Genomic DNA, 23,651 nt, shown 5'->3' with positions numbered 1-23,651 from the left:
TAAAACATTCATATAATGCAGGGAAATGTGACTGACATATATTCACCCTAAGCAAGCCACATTTTTATGCCTCTTCTCTTAGTTCCACTCCCAGCTGCGTCTGGCTGTGACTAGCCATGCATTCTAGAATTCTTGAGAGCAACTTGAGAGCAGGAGAAGGAAGACTTCTAGGGAAGACTGCAGGGCCAAGCGAGAGGACTTCCAGCCGCGGGCAAGTGGACCAACACAAAAGCCAGCGGGCGCAGTTCCTGCTTTTACATGAGAAAGGTAAATGGGTAGCAGGTTCGACTTCCGAAGCGCTTTCAAACAGGAAACCCCAACTTTGGAAGGGACAGCCTGTCAGCCTTTTAATTTCCTGGCGGTGGCGGGAGTTAGCCAGGTCCTCGGCGCTTTAGTTAAGAGATGATTGTTGAAGCTAAGTTATTCAGTACACCAGCAAACATTTCAGCTGCGCCTCGGCGGTGCCGGGCGCGGGTGAAACAGGGGTTCAAAGCATTCCCTACTTCCAGGCGCTATCTCTAGGGGTGCGGAGGACGCCATACCATACATTTGGGGGAAAACCACGGCCAAACAGGCATTAAGAGCCTCTGGACGGTTTAAACTCGCGAGCCCCAGCTTTGAAACAAAGTGAACCAGAAGGACAGCTAGCTAGCTATTTGGGGGAGGGGGTCTTTTCTGAATTGCTCGACCACACCATCCAGCAGTAGACCTTCTCTTTCCTCCGCCCACGGCGACAAAGCAACTCTATCGCGATCCCTCTCTGCCGGAGTATCCAGACGTCTCTGCTAAAGTTGCTTCGAGTCCCCCCAAATCCCGCCCGTTCCCTACGATCGTTTTGTGATCCGCTCTTCCACCTCGCCACTCCCTCCCGAGGATCCTCTCTACCGAAGTCCACCCATTCTTGGGGTTCAGAGCTGCGCAGCCCAGCCTGGGCTTTGTCCCCGCAGCTTGCAGAGAGAAGCAAGAAACTGCGTCTCCGGCGGCCACTCACCGTCTCATCTTCCCTCCGAGCCGCCGCTCTCCGCCGGCCCCGCCGCCGGCGCGTGGCCCCCGCCTCCCTCCCACCCTCCCTCCGGCGCCGACCCCCGGGCCCAGCCGCCGCCGCCCCAGCCGCCCCAGCCGCAGCGGTCCGGCCACTCTGGAGTGGCCGGGCGCAGTCTGCGCGCCCCTCCCGGTCCGGGCGGCCGCGGCCTCCTCTCCGCCCCCAACCCTCGGCCGCGCAAATGGGCGGCGACCAACTCGGCGGCGGGGGAGGCGGTGCCCCCGGGACCCGCCGGGAGGCGAGCTGCCGGCGAGGCCCCCTCCAGCCCGCCGGCCGCCGCCCCCTCCTCACCTGGCGGGTCGGCGCGGCCGGGTGTCGGCGGCGACAGAGAGGAGGCGCGCTGCGGTCACCCAGCCGCTGGGTGCGGTCCCCCTCGGGCCGCGGTGGTGGGCTCCGCGCCGCTGGATCCCGCGCCCCGACCCCCTTCGAGCGCGCCGCGGCGGGCACCTAGGGTCTCGGAGCAGTGAAGTGGGCGAAGGTGCCGGGCAATTGGCAGTCGGGGCTTTTACTGCTGCGGGAGGGGTCTGGCTGGTCGCCCCATCGGAGGGCGCCAGCTTCGGGGAGCCTCGTTTACAGCCGCGATGGAGACTGTGCGGCAGGCTTTCCTAAGAAACTGGAAGAAGGGCGGGAGGGTGCACGTCCTCCAGCTGAGATCTCCTCACCCTGCGGGGAGGTTTCTGCTGGGAAACTCCAGGTGATCGCGCCTCCTCCCGACAGTTCGCCCGCGGGCAGGTACCTGATGCGTCAGAAAAGCAGTTCTGCAAAGCTGTTGGGGCACCGTCTCAGCTGAGGATTTTAAACTAACTTGTGCTGATTTCCTTTCGGTTATTTCTCTCCAAAGTTTCTACATTTTCCAGCGTGTTTTTCTCAGTTGCCATGAAAACAATGCTGATATGAATGGAGGGTGCGTTCGCGAAAGGTGACCAATTGGACTTCGGGCGTCCTTAGTCCATCTCCCCAAGGGGGACTGTGAACCTCTGGCAAGTTCTGGGTGATTCTCTGGCTTACAGTGAGAAAGGTCATCAGTCCTGGAGAAACTCACAATAGCAAGAAAGAGCACAATAAAGTGCAAACTCATTTCTGGTCAGTATTGCTTTGGTGGGGCAGGTTGTTTCAAATCCTAGCAAGAATGTCATCTACACCAGGGGTCCCCTAACACCCAGGATCTAATGCCTGATGATCAGAGGTGGAGCTGATGTAATAATAATAGAAATATGAAGTGCACAATAAATGTAATGCCCTTAAATCATCCGGAAACCATCCTCTCCCCTCCCCTCTGTGGAAAAATAGTCTTCCATGAAACAATTTTGTTTGAAAAAAATTCAGACAATTTTAAAATTGGTCCCTGGTGCCAGAAAGGTTGGGGAACACTGATATACAATATAGTAACAATGATAACTGACATTGTAGGATGGTTAAGAAGCTTCTGGATAATGTATACAAAGTTCCTGACACCATGAGTGGCACTCATGTGCTCAACAAATAACTTATTTATAATGCACTTTTCATTTTTGCAAGTAAAGTCTGACTTCTAATTTACAGGAGAGGCTCACCTCTGAGCTCCTTGGTGTTCTATAGGCATTATTTTTCCCTGCCCTGGCTCTTTCTCCCACAGAAACATAAATCAATAGGACACTTAAATGGCCCAGCAGTTTCCCCCTATTGGATCATCCCATCCCTATAAAAGCATGTTCTTGCTCCCATCTTAAAAACAAAAAAACTCTTGAATCCACTTCCTCCTCCAGCCACTTACCCTCCTTTTTTTCCCCTTCTCAGACACAGCTAAAGAAAAGCCACCTCCAAGTTTTTTCTTCCCATTTATTCCAATCAGGCTTTTGCTTCTGCTATGTCCAGTAGAACTCTTTCAAACACCCATTTATGATTAAAACTCTCCAGAAAGCAGGAGTAGAAGGAACATACCTCAACACAATAAAAGCTATATATGACAAACCCACAGCAAGCATTACCCTCAATGATGAAAAATTGAAAGCATTTCCCCTAAAATCAGGAACAAGACAAGGGTGCTCACTCTCACCACTACTATTCAACACAGTTTTGGAAGTTTTGGTCACAGCAATCAGAATATAGTAAAGTTGCAGGATATAAAATTAACACACAGAAATCCCTTGCAATCCTATACACTAACAATGAGAAAACAGAAAGAGAAATTAAGGAAACAATACCATCACCATTGCAACAAAAAGAATAAAATACTTAGGAGTATATCTACCTAAAGAAACAAAAGACCTATACATAGAAAACTATAAAACACGGATGAAAGAAATCAAAAAGGACACAAACAGATGGAGAAATATACCATGTTCAGGGATTGGAAGAATCAATATTGTCAAAATGGCTATACTACCCAAAGCAATCTATAGATTCAATGCAATCCCTATCAAGCTACCAACGGTATTTTTCACAGAACTAGAACAAATAATTTCACAATTTGTATGGAAATACAAAAAACCTCGAATAGCCAAAGTAATCTTGAGAAAGAAGAATGGAACTGGAGGAATCAACCTGCCTGACTTCAGACTATACTACATAGCCACAGTCATCAAGACAGTATGGTACTGGCACAAAAATCAGACTCTTAAACTGGATGCTTTCTCAGGTCTCATCTCATTGGAACTATCAGCATAAATTAACAGTTGCATACTTTTTTTTCCCTGTAAACTTTATTTGGACTTCCACAGCTTCTTCATTTTTTTTCCTCCTAACTCCACTGCTGGTTCTTTCTCAGTCTCCTTTTCTCTGGTCCCCTCCCTTCTCCCAGTGTCCAGAGTCCCCAGAATTCAGACTTTGGACCTCTTGTCTATTTACACTCACTCCCTGGGTTATCTCATCTTGTCTCCTGGCACTATAGATCACCTGTGTGGTGATGACTCCCAAATTTTACCTCCAACCTGAACATCCCCCCTGAACTCCAGGCTACTGCCCACTTAGATGCCTACTAGGCTTCTCCCACCTAACATTCTTGACTCTGAAATTCTTTCCTCTGTCCCCCAGCCACTCTGTCTCAACTGAAGTCTTCCTCACATCAGGCCCAAAACCTGGGTGTCATCCTTGACTTTTCTATTATATTTTGAATCCAGTCCATCGGGGAAAAAAAATCATCTCTACTTTCAAAATAAATCCAAAATTCAATTACTTACTACCTCCATGACTAAGTAACTAACACACACACACACACACACACACACCCCTCACTGTTATTAGCACCCTAATCTACCATCACATCTTGATTTTATCTTTGACCTCTTTCTACTTTTGCCCTCATGCAGGCAGCTCTCAATACAGCCAGAAGATATCAGCAAGGTACAAGAGTTAATGAAATGTGAAATGCAAACTCCAACATCTTACAATGTATAGAAGGCACTCAAAATTTAGCATATTATTATTCTAATAATTGTTCTTATCAGAATTTTTTAGTTATGATGATATTTTTAAAAATAGAAAAAAAAAAAGATATGAGCTCTTTCCTTCTACTTTTTCCATTTCCTGGATTCTTTAAAACAAAGTCCCCTATTTAATCATAGACCCAGACACACCTCCCCTTGTCTGCCATTCCCTATTGTCCACCAGGGATATTGTGTTGTAAACAGGAGCACTTGTTCCCTTTCCCTTCTCTAGGATCTGTAGTGGTTACAGTATCTGATGGTACTTTTCAAAGGTGAAGTGTGGCACACAGAGATATAATTAATTATTTATGGATTATTTCATTTGTAGTTAGTTTTAATTAGCATAGACTGGTTGGACTTGATTAGCTCATGTCCTGAATCTGTGCTTCTTTTCCTTTTTCTGCAGTAGTAGCCCAACAAATCTTTGAAGCTACCAACTTGGCCATTATTTGGCCAGTGGAGCAAATGTTTGAAGTGAAATTATCTTTAATGTTATGCCTATGTAAAGAATCAAGGTTTTATTTGAGGAGTGCAGTGGAATGATCATTGAGTTTGGAATCATGAAGATCTGGGTTTAATCCCTGACTCAGCCCCTTTACCAATCAGATGATTCAAGTGTGTTATTTACCTTCACTGAGAAACAAGTTTCTTTTCTGAAAAAATGGGATGGATAACACCCAACTCATGTTTATGAATTAATGTGGTATTAATTCCTCGTACAGGAGAAAGCACACAGAGTTCACTCAAACGTGGTTTCTTTATGTTATTGTTATTCTTTTTAGATGGAAATAGTATATATTTAAGGTGGACAACAGGCATATTTTATGGACATACATGTAGTGAAATGATTGCTATAGTCAAGCTAATTAATACACCTTCTCACATAGCTGATTTAACTTTTTTGTGTAAATGAGAACAGTGTAAATCTGCTCTCACCAAATGCCCTATATTTAACAAGGTATCATCATGCTGTCACATTAGATCTTTATACTTATTTATCATTAAACAACTTTGTACCTTTTAATGAACATCACCCCATTTCCCTCATCTCTTTTCCCCTGGTAACCACCTGTCCACACTCAGCTTCTATGTAATCCTTATTTTTAGGTTCCACATTACGTGAGGTCATGAAAGTCTTTTTCTTTCTGTGTCTAGTTTATTTCACTTAGCAGAATGTTCTCATCAAAAGAGTAGTTTCCAACCACACTTGCCCTTCTCCATTGTCAGTGACATCAACCATCATTCTGTACTGTCTTATTGAAGTTGAGTTCATAAATTCCTTTTAGAATTTAGTACTAGAGTAAATCTTCTCTCAAAAAAGCTATGTACTTTCATTTCTTAGAAAAGTTATCTTCATCTTTTTTCACATTAGATTTGCAATCATTGTTAAGGAAAACTATACACCCAGTGTTTTGCTTTGTATCCTGGTTGTAAGAGGCAGTGTCACATTTACTATTAAATTATTGGACTATTATAAATTACAATTTTTAATATTTAGTAGTACAGTTTGATGTATTATATTATAATGAATAGACTTTCCAGGTGGCTCAGCGGTGAAAAATCTGCCTGCTGATGCGGGAGACCCAAGAGACAAGGGTTCAATCCCTGGGTAGGGAAGATCCTCTGGAGTAGGAAATGGCAACCTGCTCCAGTATTTTTGCCTGGAAAATTCCATGGGCAGAAGAGCCTGGAGGGCTACAATCCATGGGGTCACAAAGAGTCAGACATGACTTAATGACTAAGCACACACACATGTATCGTAATGCATAATGTAATATGGTTGTAGTACTATAAATTAAATTGTTAAGTTATTGTATCAAAGATTTTTGCCTCCTACTCTTTTTCATGTGTTCAATGTATTCGTATTCCAGTGACCTTATTGGATACTTGGATTTTACTCTACACTCCAATATATATAAGTATTCAAATATATTAAGTATAAATAATACATCAACTCTTCAAATTAACAGCAGAAAATTAACCAAAGTTAAAGTGGAAATGTACCCCCATGTGCTGCTTTATGTTCAAACTATTATAAGATTTACTCTCTAATTATAATTATTTAAATACATTTGAAGCATCTGATTAATTACTGCATAAAAATGTTTCTTTATGTCCAGTCCCCAATTTTTTTGTCAGTTTGTTTTGGAATCAGACAGGAAAAGGATGCCGGGCCTGTGTGGGTCTGTGTCCCCTTTAGATTACTCTATCTTAGCTGTGTTTATCTGGTTTACTTTTCTAATCATTTGAGGAACTTGAATTGGTCTACTTTTCCTGCATGGCAGACATAAAACAAAGAGTTTTCTTTGTAGGTTATCTGTTCATCACAGAAAAAAAACAGTGCTGCATCAGTGGTAATCCTTGATATTGCTGGGATGCTGGGAAGTTGTTTTCTTTTCTCTGTTTCTCCTCTTTAATTTTTCTTTCATCTGACCTTTATCAACCCTCCAACTATCTCATACTTTGAATTAAAATTCCTCCATAATAATATAATGTAATGTAATATAATGTATTTAATATTGTTGTTGTTGTTCAGTCATCCAGTAGTGTCCAACTCTTTATGATCCCATGGACTGCAGCATGCCAGGACTCTCTGTCCCTCACCATCTCCTATATGTATTTATTTTGGAGTCATATTTCTCTAGAATAAGTGTTTGATGTGCCAGATATATAAAGACTTCATTGCACTAGAGACTTCTGATAGCTCAGAGCAGAACCAAGATTCAGAACATGAGGTTTGTTAAACACAAGGGAAAGTTTACCAAGTGTCTACTCTGTTCCGGACTTCGCAGGTGGTGCTAAAGAACCTGCCTGCAGATGTAGGAGACAAGGGACGCAGGTTCAATCCCTGGGTCAGGAAGATCCCCAAGAGAAGGGCATGTCAGCCCACTCCAGTATTCTTGTCTGGAGACTCCCACAGACAGAGGAGCTTGGCAGTCTACAATCCACAGGGTCGCAAAAAGTCAAACATGACTGAGGAGACTTAGCATACACACTACTCTGTTCCACACAATATGCCTAGATGGGTGGGAAATGGAGATAAGACATTTGTTGTGTGTCTATATATAGGAATTTACTGCCTGGCATATAACTGTCATGTGATCATGAAATACAAAAATCTAGAGAAAATGATACAAATGAGTTCAGAGAAGGAGTCTATCAATGAACACAACGTGTGGCCTTCGTATTGAAAGGACAGTCTTCCGGCAGAGGAGACAGCAGGCTCACAGCTGCTGGGCAGTAAAGCCAGGCAGGTTAGTGAAGCGGCGAGTAGTGCAGCTTGCCTGAACCCACAGTACCTGGCAGGACGCTTGGGAGATAAGATCTGGGGGTCTGGAGAGAGGTTTGAGGAGAGGGAAGAGATGGGACCTTGAATTTTAGATTTTTATGTCTAATACCATTTTAATTATGTCATTTCCTTTCCCCTACACTTATACTGGCTCCTCCTTGCCTGATAAATACAGGAAGAGCCAGCAGCTCTGTAGTAAGTGATTATATAGCAGTAGGATGAAAGAGAGAGATGAGCTCCAGCCACAGAATTTAAAGACCAATAAACTGGTCCAGGTTCTGTGTCCTAACATGTCAAACAAGGTTATCAATCCAAGAAAAGGTTGCTCAATTGAATATTTACTAAGGGCCCAGTAAAGATCCTGAATCGCCCTGCCCTCTCCTGAATGCCATTCATGTTTTAAATCTTAGGATGACTCCATCGTTAGAGATCCTGAGTTCTCACAGAAGTAAATGTGAAACAGGTAACTTTTGGCTGTTGTGGTCAAGGATTGAACTGGAAATTCAGTGTCTTAATATTCCAAAACCAGTTGTGTCACCAGGAGCTTAGGACTACTTGCCTGACCTTTTAAGATGTTTCACATTATGGGGGTAATTCCTCCCAGGGGAGTTGTTAAGAGAGCTCATAAAACATTATTATGTACCACTCATCTCTGACTAGAGATTTAGAATGAGTACTCAAAAAATTCTAAATGGTTGTTTGAAGCATTTATCTCTGAGATATAGACAGTGATGCATATAACTGGTACAATTCTTTTAGACTCATTTAAATTTCTTGCTCTTCACAAGAACAAGGCACTTCTCTGAGTTACAAATATGCCTAAACAAGATGATCAAAATTCTTTTACGGATTCCTCAAGACGGGAACAAAATGAAATTCTATTCAGAACGTCCTTCTCTTATCTTTCATCTCAAGAGGTGGATCTCCATGGTATAAGTATTGTGTTTATAAGATTGACATAAGAATCTCCGGAACTTTAACATAGGGAGATAGAGACACTAAGCCTTCAATGTTAACATTAAAAGTTAGCTTTATAAAAGGTTTATCAACCTAAGAACTCACAAGAGAAAAGTTACAGGTCCTGAAATGGACTGGCTAGTCAAGAAGGCAAATATGGATATGACTAAAGAGTGTGTTTCCTTCCCTTTCTCCCACACCTGCTTGCAGGACTTTCTGTGGCTCTCACTCTGCTTCCTCTCCAAGAAGCCCTGGTAAGGTCTGAGGACCCCAGCAAGTGAGTGCCAGTGGAGGGAAATCACCTCCGAGATCTTCCTTCTTCTAGTCTGTTGGATATTGATAGACATTGTTGTCAAGACAAGCCCTGATGTGGTTTAATGGTTTCCTGTCTCGAAAAGCTAGTTTTGGCCCTCAGCCTATCTGGCTCCTGAGTTAATCAAAGTGACAGTCCAGGTGGGAAATTCTTTACAAATTTTGAAGGTTCTGTGTGGGTGGAGCGCAACGTTACTTCTAATGAATAATTCACTGGTAATTAGTACCCAAAGGAAAGTTTTCTCTCTCCTTGGTTATTAGCATCCATGTTAAATTCCCTGTGACTTGTAAATAGTTGAATGCTTTGATCCTACTGGAAATATCGGTCCCTTGTTTTCCATTTGAACTGTCCCCACCTTCAGGACAAGGAAGGAGGGGATGACGTAAGGGCAGCTGCTGAGGGATTGCTCATTATCCGAAGCTTGCCCTTATGACAGGGATGTGATGGCGAGGATGACAGGAGTAGGCAGATGTTGGAATGATAAGTTTCTAAATCAAGCCTCTGCTCTCCATGGCACTAATCAGAATTGGTACTTATTTTATGTGTCTTTTTGCCCCCCATTTCCTCACCTCCCCCACCCCTATAATTCTAAGCTTTGTGAAGTCAGGGACCTTCTACATTGTTCATCATTATACACCCAATGCCTCCCCCATACACCATAAATTATTTGTTTAATAAATACATAAATTGGTCTTGAATACTGAAAATCTAATTTCATCACTTCAATGCTTAAGAATTCTTCACAGACTCCTCCAAGATGTGCAGATAAAATAAATCCAGAATCGCTGCTTTCGCATTTAAAAAAAGTAAGTCATCTGGTTGGTTCAGGTTATTTTCCTACATTGTACCTCACTGTTTCCTCTGCCCTCTCTTTGCGAGGAGGGGATGTTTTAATCATAATAAAAGACTTGCAGTTAATCACGTGTCATATTTGTTCACCTCCTTCCTCATAACCAGCAAAAATCAGTGCAGGAATTATGAGTTCCAGAAAGCTTTTCCCAACTCCATCCCCGGTCTTGGTTGGGGGCTAAGGTACTTCATGTTATTGGATTACAGGTTTTCTGTTTCATTGTCTATCTCTATTCAAGACAGAAAACTCCCTCAAGTAAGAGGACTGTGACGGATAATTTTATACAGCCAGGCTATGGTGCCCAATGTTTGGTCAAACATCAGATTAAATGTCACTATGAAGGTGTTTTTAGGTATGATTGGCATTTAAATCAGCAGACTTAGAGTGAAGCAAATTACCCTTCACAACATGACTGGGCCTCATCCAATAGTTGAGACCTTCAGTTCAGTTCAGTCGCTCAGTCGTGTCCGACTCTTTGCGACCCCATGGACTTCAGTACGCCAGGCTTCCCTGTCCATCACCAACTCCCAGAGCCTACCCAAACTCATGTCCATCGTGTCAGTGATGCCTTGAGACCTTAAGAGCATCTAGACAGAGGGTTCCCAAAGATAATTCTCGAGAAGGAGGAATTCTCAAGATCTTAACATAGAAACACTGTGTCAGGTTCCAGCCTGTCCACCAGAACCCGGACTCCAGACTACAACATCCGCTGTCGTCTGAATTTCCAGCTGTCAGGCCTAGCCCGAGGGTTTCAACCCTGCCAGCCCCAGTCGTGTGAGACAAGTCTTAACAATCTCCCTCTTTTCCTCTCTGCTTCTCTCTCTCTCCCTCTGTCGCTTCTGTTTCTCTGGAGAACCTTCACTATCTTGGAAGCTTTCTAGTTTAACTCCTGTTTTTAGAACACAGCACAATAAGTAAATGAAAAATTAAATCTAGCTTGAAATCCCCCTCTCTTAACAGAGGAGAACTTTGCAGTGCAGGGATGGCCATTTAGTCCTGTTGAGGCCAACTAAACAGGTCCCTAGCACATACTGAGCACCCCCTCCCCTGTCCCCTGGTGACTTGGTCATCTGACACATGATAAAAAAATAATGAGGAAAATACACATTTTATGAACCTACTTATTTTGTTGAATGCCAGGAAATGCATTACAGAGATTCCAACCAGCAACACGTGCCCTGTGAGTCAGAGTAGCTGAGTTGGAGTTTCATCGCCCCTCAGAAGGGGACTGCAGGATCAGCCTCTCTTCTGGAATACTTAAAACTTCATGTCTTTCTCTCTACATCCCATCCCACCCCTTTCTGTTTGTGTTTTGATTTTTGAACGACCGATGAGTCACTGGAAATGACCTCTCCACACCAGCTGCTTTGGCCTGCCTGTCACTCAGCATCTGTTCCAAACAAAACATCTTCAGTGAAGTAAGCAAGCACACAACCAAAGTTCCAGGGTAGGGTCTATAGCCTCAGGCTATCTTCCTGGTATTTGCTGGACTCCTGGGTTTATGCTGGGAAAAGCCAGGTTGTTCCCAGCAGAGCCACCAGAGAAGCCCATGACAGAGAGTAGGTACCCATATTTACTGAAAACCCCTGAGGATGAAATACACATCAAAAGAGCTCTCACCCACAGGCTGTCTGTCACCAGCTCCCTCTTCCTTGGTGTCCTCTCTCTGGATATTATCCTCCTCCATCAGGATCTTCTGCTGAGTCTCCAAGGATAAACTAGGATCAGCGCCAACCTCTGCGCAGCAAGAAAAGACAGGTATCATGAGCAGGAAGCTGGAAGCTGAGGCGACCTCTGAAAGCTGAAGGTCAGCAGCGCTAACATCTGGGGAATACTAACAACTGTTGAAATTGAAAAGCAGATATCCTGGATCATCCTGTATTCACTCTGCTGACTATCCTTCAGAATGACAAAACCTAAACACCATCACCACTAACCAACACCAACAGAAGCATACATATGGCTAGAATAATGACAGATTTAAAAAAAAAAGGATACTGGTGAACAAGTGGTGTGCAATATTTAGACCAAGAGACACAGCAGTTTTTCAGCATAGTTTCTACTTGCCATTTACTATTGCTTATTTTCTATTTCTCATCCCATGCTTATTATTTACTAGCCATCATCCTGTTAGTTACTTTGTCTTTATTATATCTTTTAATTTCCACAAAGTCTCATATTATAGAAAAGGAAACCAATGCCTTTGTTCTTAAGAGCTCAGACCCCTGAGTTTAAGACAGGGTTCCCACAGTTGTCATTATATCCAGTTTTCTCTGCAACTCAGTGTTGCCTCAGGAGATGGAGTGGTCCCCCCATCGTGTTAGAGCTCCCATTTGTTTTGTACTTAAGACGCCAAATATTTCTCACTTGATTTTCACAATAACTTTAAGGTAAGGAGTGAGAAAGGAAATTCAGTTTTGGACATGTTGAATTGGGGTATATCTGTAGATCATTCAAGTGAAGTACAGGGTAGAGATAATGGCCATGGCTGGAGATGTTTATTTAGATGATGCAGATCTTAAGAAATTTTGCTTTTCCTTAAAATGGAAGAAAGAAAGCTAAGCTGGTTCATAGGCTGAGGGAAAACAGACAGGGAAATGGTAAAGATCTAGGAGGTAGGAGATTAAATGATAGAGCAAGTTCCTGGGAGAAGAGAAGGGGGATGAGATCATCTTACAGTTGGAGGGTTGTTGTTGACAAAGAGATATATTCTTCATTTCAAGAGAATGGATAAAGGAAACATGATGAGGATAGATACCCATGTAGTTCACAAGCTGTGTGGCAGAAAGAGTTAAGAGGATGGGATTTTTAGGAATGGAGGGTCTCACTCTTGTCAATGAAGTACTGTGCTAACTCTTCCACTGAGAGTCTACCAACTGGAATAATTTTGTAGGAGTTAAATGCTGAAATACAGAGTTCCATAAGTTACATTAAAGAGATGCTTGAACAACTTTTGGGCTACAAATAATACCAAGAAAGAAGACAAACCACAGAATGGGAGAAAATGTATACAAATCATATATCTAACAAGGGACTTGTACCTAGAACATATATATTAAAAAAACAAACCTTAAAATTCAACATGGTCATAATATCTGAATAGATATCTCTCCAAAGAAGATAAACACATGGCCAATAAACATATGAGAAGATGTTGAATGTTATTAATTATTAGGGAAAAGCGCATCAATCCCACCATTTGATACCACTTCACACCCACCGGGATGGCTATAATGAGAAAGACAGATACTAACACATGTTGGAAAGGATAAGGTGCCTGTGGGTATGGAAAACAGCCCCTCAGTTCTTCAAAAGGTTAAAAACAGAGCTGCAGTAAGACCCAGCAATGCCACTCGTAGGCATATGCCCAAAAGAAATGAAAACATCTTCACACATAACTTGAATACAGATGTTCCTATCATCACTGTTCATAATAGCCAAAAGGTAGAAACAGCTCAGATGTCCTTCAAATATTTGTATCATCACTGTTCATAATAGCCAAAAGGTAGAAACAGCTCAAATGTCCTTCAGCTAGTGAATGGATAAATACAACTGTGGTTTATCCGTACAAAGCAATATTATTTGGCCCTATAAAGGAATGATGGAGAAGGAAATGGCAATCCACTCCAGTATGCTTGCCTGGAAAATTCCATGGGCAGGGCTTCAGTCCATGAGGTCACAAAGAGTCAGACACGACTGAGCACGCAGTACGGCATAAAGGAATGAAGTACTGACACGCGCTCCAACATGGATGAAACTTGTATGCACCATACTAACTGAAAAAAGCCTGTCACTAGGTATCACATATGGTATGGTTCCATTTGTCGGAAATGTCCAGAATATGCAAGTCTGTAGAGATGCAAAGTAGATGGGTGGTTGCCTAGAGCTGATTGTGAGGAGTGAAGGAGGGGTAAGGAGTAATTGCGAATGGGGGAGGGGGGTTCTTTTGGGGATAGATCAAAATGTTCTAAAATAGATTGCGGACAACTTTATGAAAGTATTTTTAAAAATACCGAATTGTACAACTTAATGGATGAATTGTATGGTTATGGGGATTATATCTCAGTAAGCTTTTTAAATAAAAAAGAAACTTGAGATCTGAGGAGAGGATTATTGACAGAGGCAAGACTGAAGAACACGGCAGAAGACCGAATAATAAAAGCAGCCGTTATCCTAAGGGTTCCCATGCCAGGCACTGTGCCTGGTGATTTTCCCGCATCATCTCCTTCACTTCCCACCACAAACGCATATACATCAGACCCTCGCCCCGCAGGCTGCAGGCTGTACCATTAACGCTCAGAGGACACACGGAGGTCAACGGCCAGAGGCGAGTCAAGATGTCGCCCGGGCCGCGCCAGTGGGGTCTGTTTCCCGACGCCTGTGCCACGCTGTCCGCCCGCTTCGCTTTCCTTTCCTACTCAGCCTCAACTGCATAGGTCCAGCTACACGCCAATGTCTTTAGGCCAAACTGTCCCCCCCGCACTCCCACAATTTTGTGTCCGCTGTCGTCTCTGCGATGTTAATAAAGAGACAGACTGTCCTTACCTCCTCCACACTCAGCAGTCCTAGAAGCACGGGCACTGGCCTCCCTGTATGGAGTGATTTCCCCAAGTTCAGTCAGTCAGTCAGTTCAGTTCAGTTGCTCAGTCGTGGCCTACTCTTTGCGATCCCATGAATCACAGCACGCAGGCCTCCCTGTCCATCACCAACTCCCGGACTCCACCCAAACCCAAGCCCATTGAGTCGCTGACGCCATCCAGCCATCTCATCCTCTGTCGTCCCCTTCTCCTCCTGCCCCCAATCCCTCCCAGCATCAGGGTTTTTTCCAGAGTCAACTCACTGACTAAAAGTGTAGAGATAACACATCTCCCCTTTCTCTTCCGCTTGGAGAGGTTATGGTTGAGAAGAACAAAGGCTAATCTCAACTCTTAGATAGAGAGATAATGACCACACCCACCCCCTTTCAAGCTGGTTCCCTCAGGTTTTGAGATCTTCATGCTATTCGCCAGTTTTCCTCACCAATTAACTACAGATAGACCTAGCAAGCAGTAAGGGTTCAAGAAATCTTTATCTTCCTTTCCATTCTTTTCACAGTCCCTTTACATCAAACCTCTAGTCTGGAATGGGATGGCTGTAAAAGAAGAGACAGAATATAAAGGGGTCTCACTGACCCAGGCTCTGGGCTCAGTAATCATAGCAGAATCCTGGGGACCATTTAAACAGACACTAAGTGCCTCCTGGGGAAACTGTGATGCCTGCTTACATGTTCCCTACACTCCTTCCATATATATAAGTACATATATATATGAGAAGCAGCAGAAGACATTTTACCAGAAAACGTGTGTGTGTGTGTGTGTGTGTGTGTGTGTGTGAAAGTCACTCAGCTGCGTCTGACTCTTTGCTGCCCTATGGACTGCAGCCCACCAGGTTGCTCTGTCCATGGAGTTCTCCAGGCAAGAATACTGGAGTGGGTTGCCATTTCCTTCTCCAGTAAAATAAAATATCCCAATGTTTATGTGGGCTTACATTGTGGCAGACATCATACTAGTCTTTCTCTTTTTCACTGAAATAACATTGGCTTATAACATTATGTAAGTTTCATGTGTACCACATTATATTCCGACTTCTGTGTACACTGCAGCATGCTCACCACCAAAAGTCTAGTTTTCCTCAGTCATCATAGAGTTGACCCCCTTCCCTCTGGTGACCATTACTCTGTTCTCTGTATCTACATGTTTGTACTAGAGCCTTCACAGACATTGTTAAGGCCTCACACAACCCACTATGGGAGGTCCTCCTAATGGACAGATGAGGAAATAGAAGGTAGAAGAGCAGGAATCATTTCTCCAAGGTCACTCAGTCAGTGAGGGAAGCGACCAGAAACCTTCCAAGGGTCTGTGTGACTCTAGTGCCAGGTCCCTCCGTCTCTCTATGACACCACCTTCCACATCCTTTCTGTTATCATCAAGCCTCATTTCATGTAGGTTTGTTCTAAAAACTGCATAGAGGAACATGATTCTAACATCAAAGTATATTTACAAGCAATCCTGCTTTATCAGACAGAGGATGAGATGGTTGGGTGGCATCACAGACTCAATGGACATGAATTTGAGCAAGCTCCGGGAGTTGGTGATGGGCAGGGAGGCCTGGCGTGCTGCAGTCCATGGGGTTGTAAAGAGTCAGACACAGCTGAGCAACTGAGCTGATATTGATGCTTTATCAATGTAAAAATACTAGATTAAACATTTAAAAACACTAAGATTATGTACCATGGCCAAGTGGGATTCATTTCTGGAATGCAAGAATGACTCAGTATCAGGAAATCTATTATTATGAACATGTAAAAGTAATAGTCACATGATTATTTTTAAGACGAAGAAGAAAAGTTTTCAAAAGGTATTTCCTGATAAAAACACTCAAGAAAATAGGAAATGAAGCATATTTCCTAAAGCCAGAATTGTGCTTAATGTGGTAATATTAGGGGCATTTCTAATAAGATTAGAAATGAGTCAGGAGCATCCACTGTATCTATTACTGTTGAACATAGTCCTGGAGAAATTAGCCAGTAAAATTTAAAGACAGAAAACAGTAAGAAGTACAGGAATTGGAAAAGTAAAACTATTTTCAGGTAATTTGGTAGTTTACCTAGAGAACCTGAGAACATCAATGATAAGCTAACACAAACAATAAAATGAATGTACTCTTTTTTTAAATGCTAAAGATAATGTCAATTTAAAAAAAATTTCGGAGATAGTTTCAGAAATAATTTCAGAATAATTGTAGAAAAACTGTAAGAATAGTACAAAAACATTCTTTCTGGAACCATTTGGGGATAAGTTTTGAATGTAGTATCCTTCTGTCCTGAATCGGACATTCTCCAGATAACCACAACATAAGGATCAAAATCAGGACAATATCATTGACCCTTATGGACACTGAACTCACAGACTCCATTCAAGTATAATCAAATGTCCCAATAATATTCTTTATCGCTCTAATTAAGGATCCTGTGTTGCATGTAATGGTCATATCTCTTTAGTCTTTTCTTGGTTTGGAAGAGTGCAGCTCGGGTGGCCCCTCGCAGACTAATTGATTCTCACCCCCACCCCTCCACACCAGGGGTGGTGGAAAAGACAGAGAAGTATCACAAACAATGCCGTCCTGCCAGACGCATAAAATGGATAATTGCTTGAGTGGGTAAAGAGATGCCTTTTATTTTACTACTATAAAAGTTTTAAAGCAGACTGTAAAAATGGAAATCTATTAAACCATTTACTCTTCGCTGAATTCTTACCAGTTAGCATGTTCACAAGAAAAAACCTTGTTTCCAAATGGTCTCAGACAATCTCTCTTAAATTAGACTGAGCACTACATCTCTGAGATCAGCATATTCTCTGGTCTGTTTTTATCTTCAAGTAAATCACAGTTAGGAAGCCAGTTCCTAGGTTAAATTTTAAACAGGCATACAGGAAACACAACTACCCCTACTGTGTTAGATATGAACTCCGAGTTAAGAAAATATCTAATCTAACCACCTCAAAGTTCTGTTGAGAATTCTTGGAATTCTATTAGATTACCACTAATTCCGTAGGGAGTTAGTTTGAATTTCTTTGTATGCAGAGCTTGCAACTACTTTTGTCTAGTTATATTTTTATGGTAACCAAATCATTAGCTTTCATCCATTTTGACTGATGACTATCTGAAGGTTTTTGAAAGCAGAACACGTGTACAGGTAACTGCCATGTAATGCTTGCTTGATGAATCCTTGTCCTCATTATGCTTTCTGGGTAGCTTAGATATATTATTGGATGTTTCTTTTTTCTTTAGCCCAAATAGCTTTCTTTTTTTAAAGCAAATTCTAGATTTCCTCGAGTACCTGAGGTCCATGCTTCTTAAAGCTGACTTAATGCAAGTGTTTATGAATGCTGCTGTTCTATTTTCTAGTTATCTCTTTGGTGGCGGAATACCACCTTCCTTTTTTTTGCTACCTTCCTTTATGGGAGCCATTTTCCTCAGAATAGATTGGGAAAAAAAAAAGAAATGGTGATTATGGGAAGGGTCAGTTCCTCTTCTGGGCTGCCTGGAGGAGAGGTGACACCAGAGAGTTGTTTAAAAATATATATTCCTTAACCCTATTCTAGACTGTCTGATTGGAATCTGTGGAGGTGCATCCATTAATATGCACTTTTAAGTCTACCAAGAGATTTTTCCTTGACTGGCATTGAGAAGTTGTTTTCTACACATTGGTTTATCGGAATGGTACCTATGAAATCCTAAAAATTGAGAAAATGATGCTGTCTATATCTCCGTCTTAGCAAGCCATGGCTAGTATTGCCACATGCATTTAAGGAAAGTCTATTTAATTTTGTTTAACTCAGCATTTCACCAGTTTATTCGTGAATAGAACATACTTCTTTTTCTTCACACAACTCATATTACTGTAGCACACTCAAAACACAGACTTTGTGAAATATTGGTATACAGAATATGACTCACCCTGTCACCCCCTCTTTATTAACAATCAGCAACTCTTTGATGTTTGGCAACTCAGTAATAAATGTAACCACAGCTACTCATTTGGACTATTACACAAGGTTTCATAAAGCCTTCACGCCCAGTGTTACTCTCTGGCTTTTCCTCTGCTTATCCCTAAATGTGACCAAAAAACACCCTGACAGTAGTTATGATAACTAGTATACATTGATTGCCAAACTATGTTTCAGGCTCTGTTCCAAGCACTTTGTAGGCATTATACCACTCAATCCATAGCCCTGTCAGTAGCTTGCATCATTATAACAGAGGTACAGTAGGATGCAGAGGAACAGAGAGATTAAGTAGCCGAACCTAAGAAAATGCACAGTTAAGAAGTGGTGATGCATGCATTACAAACATTCAGTCTGACTCAGATTTAAAGTCCACTGCATTGACCACTCCGTGTTTTGCTTGAGCTTTAGTCATTGGTCTTCCTCCACATGCTCCTCCTTAAGAGTCTCATTCAATGAAAGCTCGACCTCGGTCCAAGCTCTCTCCCTAACTGCTCTCTTCTGAGCCACAGACCCAGCCTTCCCGACTGCTTGTTACACATTGCAGTGAGGAGCTATGGTTGGAATCTTAAACTCAGCTCATGTCTAACAGAATCTCCTCTTTCCCTCCAGACTCACCCCTCCTTGTGCGTCTTCTCTCCCCAGGCACTCGTGCGTGTCCTCACGTGACTCACACGAAGCCCTACTATGTGTTTGCACTGTGCTCTGTCGAGGGTGCACACCGAGGGAACGGCGCTCTGGCTCTCACTCCTAGTGTCTAGCACTCCACAACTTTAGTGAATGTATGTTCCGTCATGTTCTTTCCCTTTCTCTGTTATGTCCTGTAATCTCCAGTGGCTAATATTTTACTCTCTAAATTATTCATAAATTTTATTCAGTTGAAAGGGAATTTGACTGTCCTGGATGGTCTTCCTATGACAGGTCTTTGGCACATGAATAGGCGCCATGGCAGGCTGTATTGTAAGGAGGGCAGCACCATCCCACATGCTCTTCTTGCAGCTTGATGTCAGTGGTCCTTATCAGGAGGTGGGGTCTACATTTCCTCCCTTTGGATCTGGGTGGGTCAATAGCTTCAGTGGAAGTGATACTAACTGATACTTTTCAAGGCTGAGTTCTAACAGGCAAAACAGCTTCAGCCTGGCTGTTTGGGGATGTCTATTGCCAATGGCAACCCACTCCAGTACTCTTGCCTGGAAAATCCCATGGACGGAGGAGCCTGGTGGGCTGCAGTCCATGGTTCGCTAGGAGTCGGACATGACTGAGTGACTTCACTTTCACTTTTCACTTTCATGCACTGGAGAAGGAAATGGCGACCCACTCCAGGGTTCTTGCCTGGAGAATCCCGGGGATGGGGGAGCCTGGTGGGCTGCCATCTATGGGGTCGCACAGAATCGGACACGACCGAAGCAACTTAGCAGCAGCAGCAGCAGACTAGGAACCCAGGCCCCAAGCCAGAAAGACTATGCAGAAGGCATTTCAGGTGAAGTTCTGACTGAGGACCCAGCTGGCAGCTGGCACCAGCCTCCAGACTGGGGGTGAGCAGATCTTCAGATGATTCCTCTTCCTGGCCTTCAGTCCACTCTAGCCTTTGATGAGTGTAGCGGAGACAACTGTCCCCTCTGAGCCTTACCTGAATTGCAGATCTGTGAACAACTTAAATACTGTCATTGTTGTAAGCCGCTGAGTTTTGAGGTGGCTTGTTAGGTAGCAATAGATCACCAGAACAGATACCTATCTTTGTGGCAACCAGCTATTGCCTGACACTAGTTCCCTGGCACAAAGCTCAATGCCTTGAGGGAGTTGTTGCCAGGGAGGCAGGCATCATGATTAAATGTCAATTATGTTCCATTCTTTTTAAATGTTTAATCCTTTCTAGCACATAATAAAGTGTTTTACATGCAGAGTACATCAAATAAATATTTACTGAGTTGAATTGAAATATAGTGTGATGGTAAGAACATGCATTTTGCTGTTAGATGTACTAAATTTCAAATCACCACTCTAGATGCCACAGCTCTGGAGTAGAGAGTAAATTGCCTCCCTAATCTGTCCCTTTCCCTTCTTCTGAAACTAATGTGAATTTTAAAATACTTAAGGCATGTGAAGCACCTAAGAGTGTGTGGTTCGTGGTAGACCTATTCCTCAATCCCTACCTCACTCTCAAATTTTTAAATAGGAGACATAAGGATAAAATGAGAAAAACTGAAACCTGATTATGAAGGATCCTGAATGTATGGTTAAGGTCCAGTTTTTAGACAATGGGGATTCATGGAAGATTATAGAGATGTGATATGCATAAGATAATTTTTGAAGATTAATAAAGCTTTAATGTGTAGAATGAGAGACAGGATAGAGAACAACCAGTTAGGAAGTTAAAGTCAATGTCTAAGCATGTTAGGGTCTAAATATCTGAAAAATGCAATCAGGGTAATATCAGGTCTGGATTGAATGGCAGGATGACATTACAAAAGAAATTTCCATAGACTTTGAGTTGGCATCTACAAAGATGTATAAAGGGCTAGAGAAGTCCAAAATTGACCACAATAATGTGACAGCATCTATTAAAAATTGTTCACATAGGGCATTCTATGATCCACCAATGTCACCCCCCAAAATCTGTCTTACAAAGAAGAGATAGCAAAAGAACTTAAAGTTATATGTGCCAAGATATTTACTGCAGCCTTGTTTGTGGTAGGACAACATTGAAAAACTGAAATCACCATCAGTCAGATAATGGTTATATAAATTACGGTATGTCTATGCAATGGAATCATATGAGAATGAATAAATCTAAGGAAATTGACTGTAGCCATGAAACTAAAAAGATACTTGCTCCTTGGAAGAAAAGCTATGACCAACCTAGACAGCATATCAAAAAGCAGAGACATTACTTTGCCAACAAAGTCCGTCTAGTCAAAGCTATGGTTTTGCCAGTGGTCATGTATGGATGTGAGAGTTGGACCACAAAGCAAGCTGAGCACCAAAGAATTGCAAGGAGATCCAACCAGTCCATCCTAAAGGAGATCAGTCCTGAATATTCATTGGAATATTCTGCTTAAGCTGACACTCCAATACTTTGTCCACCTGATTTGAAGAGCTGACTCATTGGAAAAGACCCTGATGCTGGGAAAATTTGAAGGCAGGAGGTGAAGGGGACGACTGAAGATGAGATGGTTGGATGGCATCACTGACTAATAGACATGAGTTTGAGTAAACTCCGGGAATTGGCGATAGACAGGGAGGCCTGGCGTGCTGCAGTCCGTGGGGTCGCAGAGTCAGACACGACTGAGCAACTGAACTGAACTGCACTGAACATTTTAAGTGAAAAGAGAAAATTATAAACCGATGTGCATAATGTCATCTTTTGTCAAAAGCACAAGGAAAGCCTAAGTGTCAGAAAAAAAAGACTGAATTAAAGGCTATCTAGAAAGAATTTATGTAAATTTTTCCAGAGTTGCTGATCATTTATTACATTTTATTAATAAGATGCATGTCATAAGTAATAACTGTGAAAATTACAATGAGTGCATGGGCAAGACTTCCAGGTCCTGGCTCTGGCAGGGCTCAGGTAAGAAATGCAGTCCATCTGGTCAGGGTTCACAGCTAAGGCTTAGAGTCAAAGGCTAGACTCCTAAGTCAGCATCATGGAAAACAATGCCACAGATCTCTGTTTCTGCCTCTCCCAGGATTGGAGGGAATAACTCTGCCCAACACAGCCTGTTCATACTCTCTATGAGATGCCTTAATAATTAACCTTGGGCCTTCTTACCTAATATGAATGTTGATAGGGAATATATCTTACTGGTGAATTAGTCTTTATGAAATTATCTATCCTCACCTTAAACTTAATTATATTTTTATCCCAGGGTACGTCTATATCTACATTCATGCCTATATTTCTATCTATATTTACAACATCTATATTATCTATATATCTGGCTAGATGGATGGATAAATAGATATAGATAGATATCTATACCTGCATATTCTCATGTCCCATATGAAATAATCAATATTTACTCAAATTTATCTTTGAATGATACAAGGTATTGGATCCTATTAAATATAGGTGGGTGGTGGTTGTGGTTTAGTCGCTAAGTTGTGTCCGACTCTTGTGACTCCGTAGACCATAGCTCTCCAGGCTCCTCTGCCCAAGGGATTTCGCAGACAAGAATATTGGAGTGGGTGGCCATTTTACTTCTCCAGGGGATCTTTTGGACCCAGGGATCAAACCCACCTCTCTTGCATGCAGGCAGATTGTTACCGTTGAGCCATAAGGGAAGCCCAAATATAGGGTAAATATACTATAAAAATGGAGCATTACATGGGGTATTATAGAGGTATGTTATACAGCCAGAGTTTTATTACAGGATTACTGGTTGCTTCTCCAAATGGACTTAAATTGATGATTCTAAGAAAATGTTGGCCAAGATCCCCTTTTGGTTTATCAACCCCAGAAATGTGCTTGCCACTTCTCCTGGGAATATCCCATTTTTCTTCATGCACTCAAGATGATTTGGGCCAAAAAAAAAAAAAATACTATGTATTTTATTAAGTGAATATTATTATAAAAGCCCAATAACAACTTTTTTTTTTAGCACATGAAATCCTCTTTTAAAATCTAATATTTAATAAACCTTCTGTTCAGTTCAGTTCAGTTGCTCAGTCATGTTCGACTCTTTGTGACCCCATGAACTGCAGCACGCCAGGCCTCTCTGTCCATCACCAACTCCCAGAGTTTACCCAAACTCATGTCCATTGAGTTGATGATGCCATCCAACCATCTCATCTTCTGTGGTCCCCTTCTCCTCCTGCCCTCAATCTTTCCCAGCATCAGGGTCTTTTCCAATGAGTCAACTCTTCGCATCAGGTGGCCAAAGGATTGGAGTTTCAGCTTCAACATCAGTCCTTCCAACGAACATCCAGGACTGATCTCCTTTAGGATGGACTGGCTGGATCTCTTGCAGTCCAAGGGACTCTCAAGAGTCTTCTCCAACACCACAGTTCTAAAGCATCAATTCTTTGGCGCTCAGCCTTCTTTATAGTTCAACTCTCACATCCATACATGACTACTGGAAAAACCATAGCCTTGACTACACAGTCCTTTGTTGGCAAAGTAATGTCTCTGCTTTTTAATATGCTGTCTAGGTTGGTCATAGCTTTCCTTCCAAGGAGTAAGCATCTTTTAATTTCATGGCTGTAATCACCATCTGCAGTGATTTTGGAGCCCTCAAAACTAAAGTCAGCCACTGT

General features: G+C 42.4%; 1 protein-coding gene across 13 annotated transcripts in view; it reads right to left on the bottom strand.

Moving 5' to 3' along the window:
• Positions 1–23,651, bottom strand: part of PHLDB2 (pleckstrin homology like domain family B member 2) — a 239,121-nt gene that overhangs the window by 110,298 nt on the left and 105,172 nt on the right. For 10 of the 13 annotated variants that reach the window (XM_043449068.1, XM_043449062.1, XM_043449066.1 and 7 more), the window contains exon 2: positions 11,476–11,592. In XM_043449068.1, coding sequence (XP_043305003.1) covers positions 11,476–11,542 — 67 coding nt within the window. In that variant the 5' untranslated portion in view covers positions 11,543–11,592. Of the gene's footprint in view, positions 1–991; positions 1,146–1,333; positions 1,629–11,475; positions 11,593–23,651 lie in introns of those variants that run through there. The other 3 variants (XM_043449065.1, XM_043449064.1, XM_043449075.1) reach the window with 3 other exon arrangements.

Source organism: Cervus canadensis, chromosome 27 (genome assembly GCF_019320065.1).
Source record: "Cervus canadensis isolate Bull #8, Minnesota chromosome 27, ASM1932006v1, whole genome shotgun sequence".
In the NCBI taxonomy this organism is placed as follows: Eukaryota; Metazoa; Chordata; class Mammalia; order Artiodactyla; family Cervidae; genus Cervus; species Cervus canadensis.
Note: the sequence above shows the minus strand (reverse complement) of the source record. Positions and strands in the feature narration are given on the sequence as shown.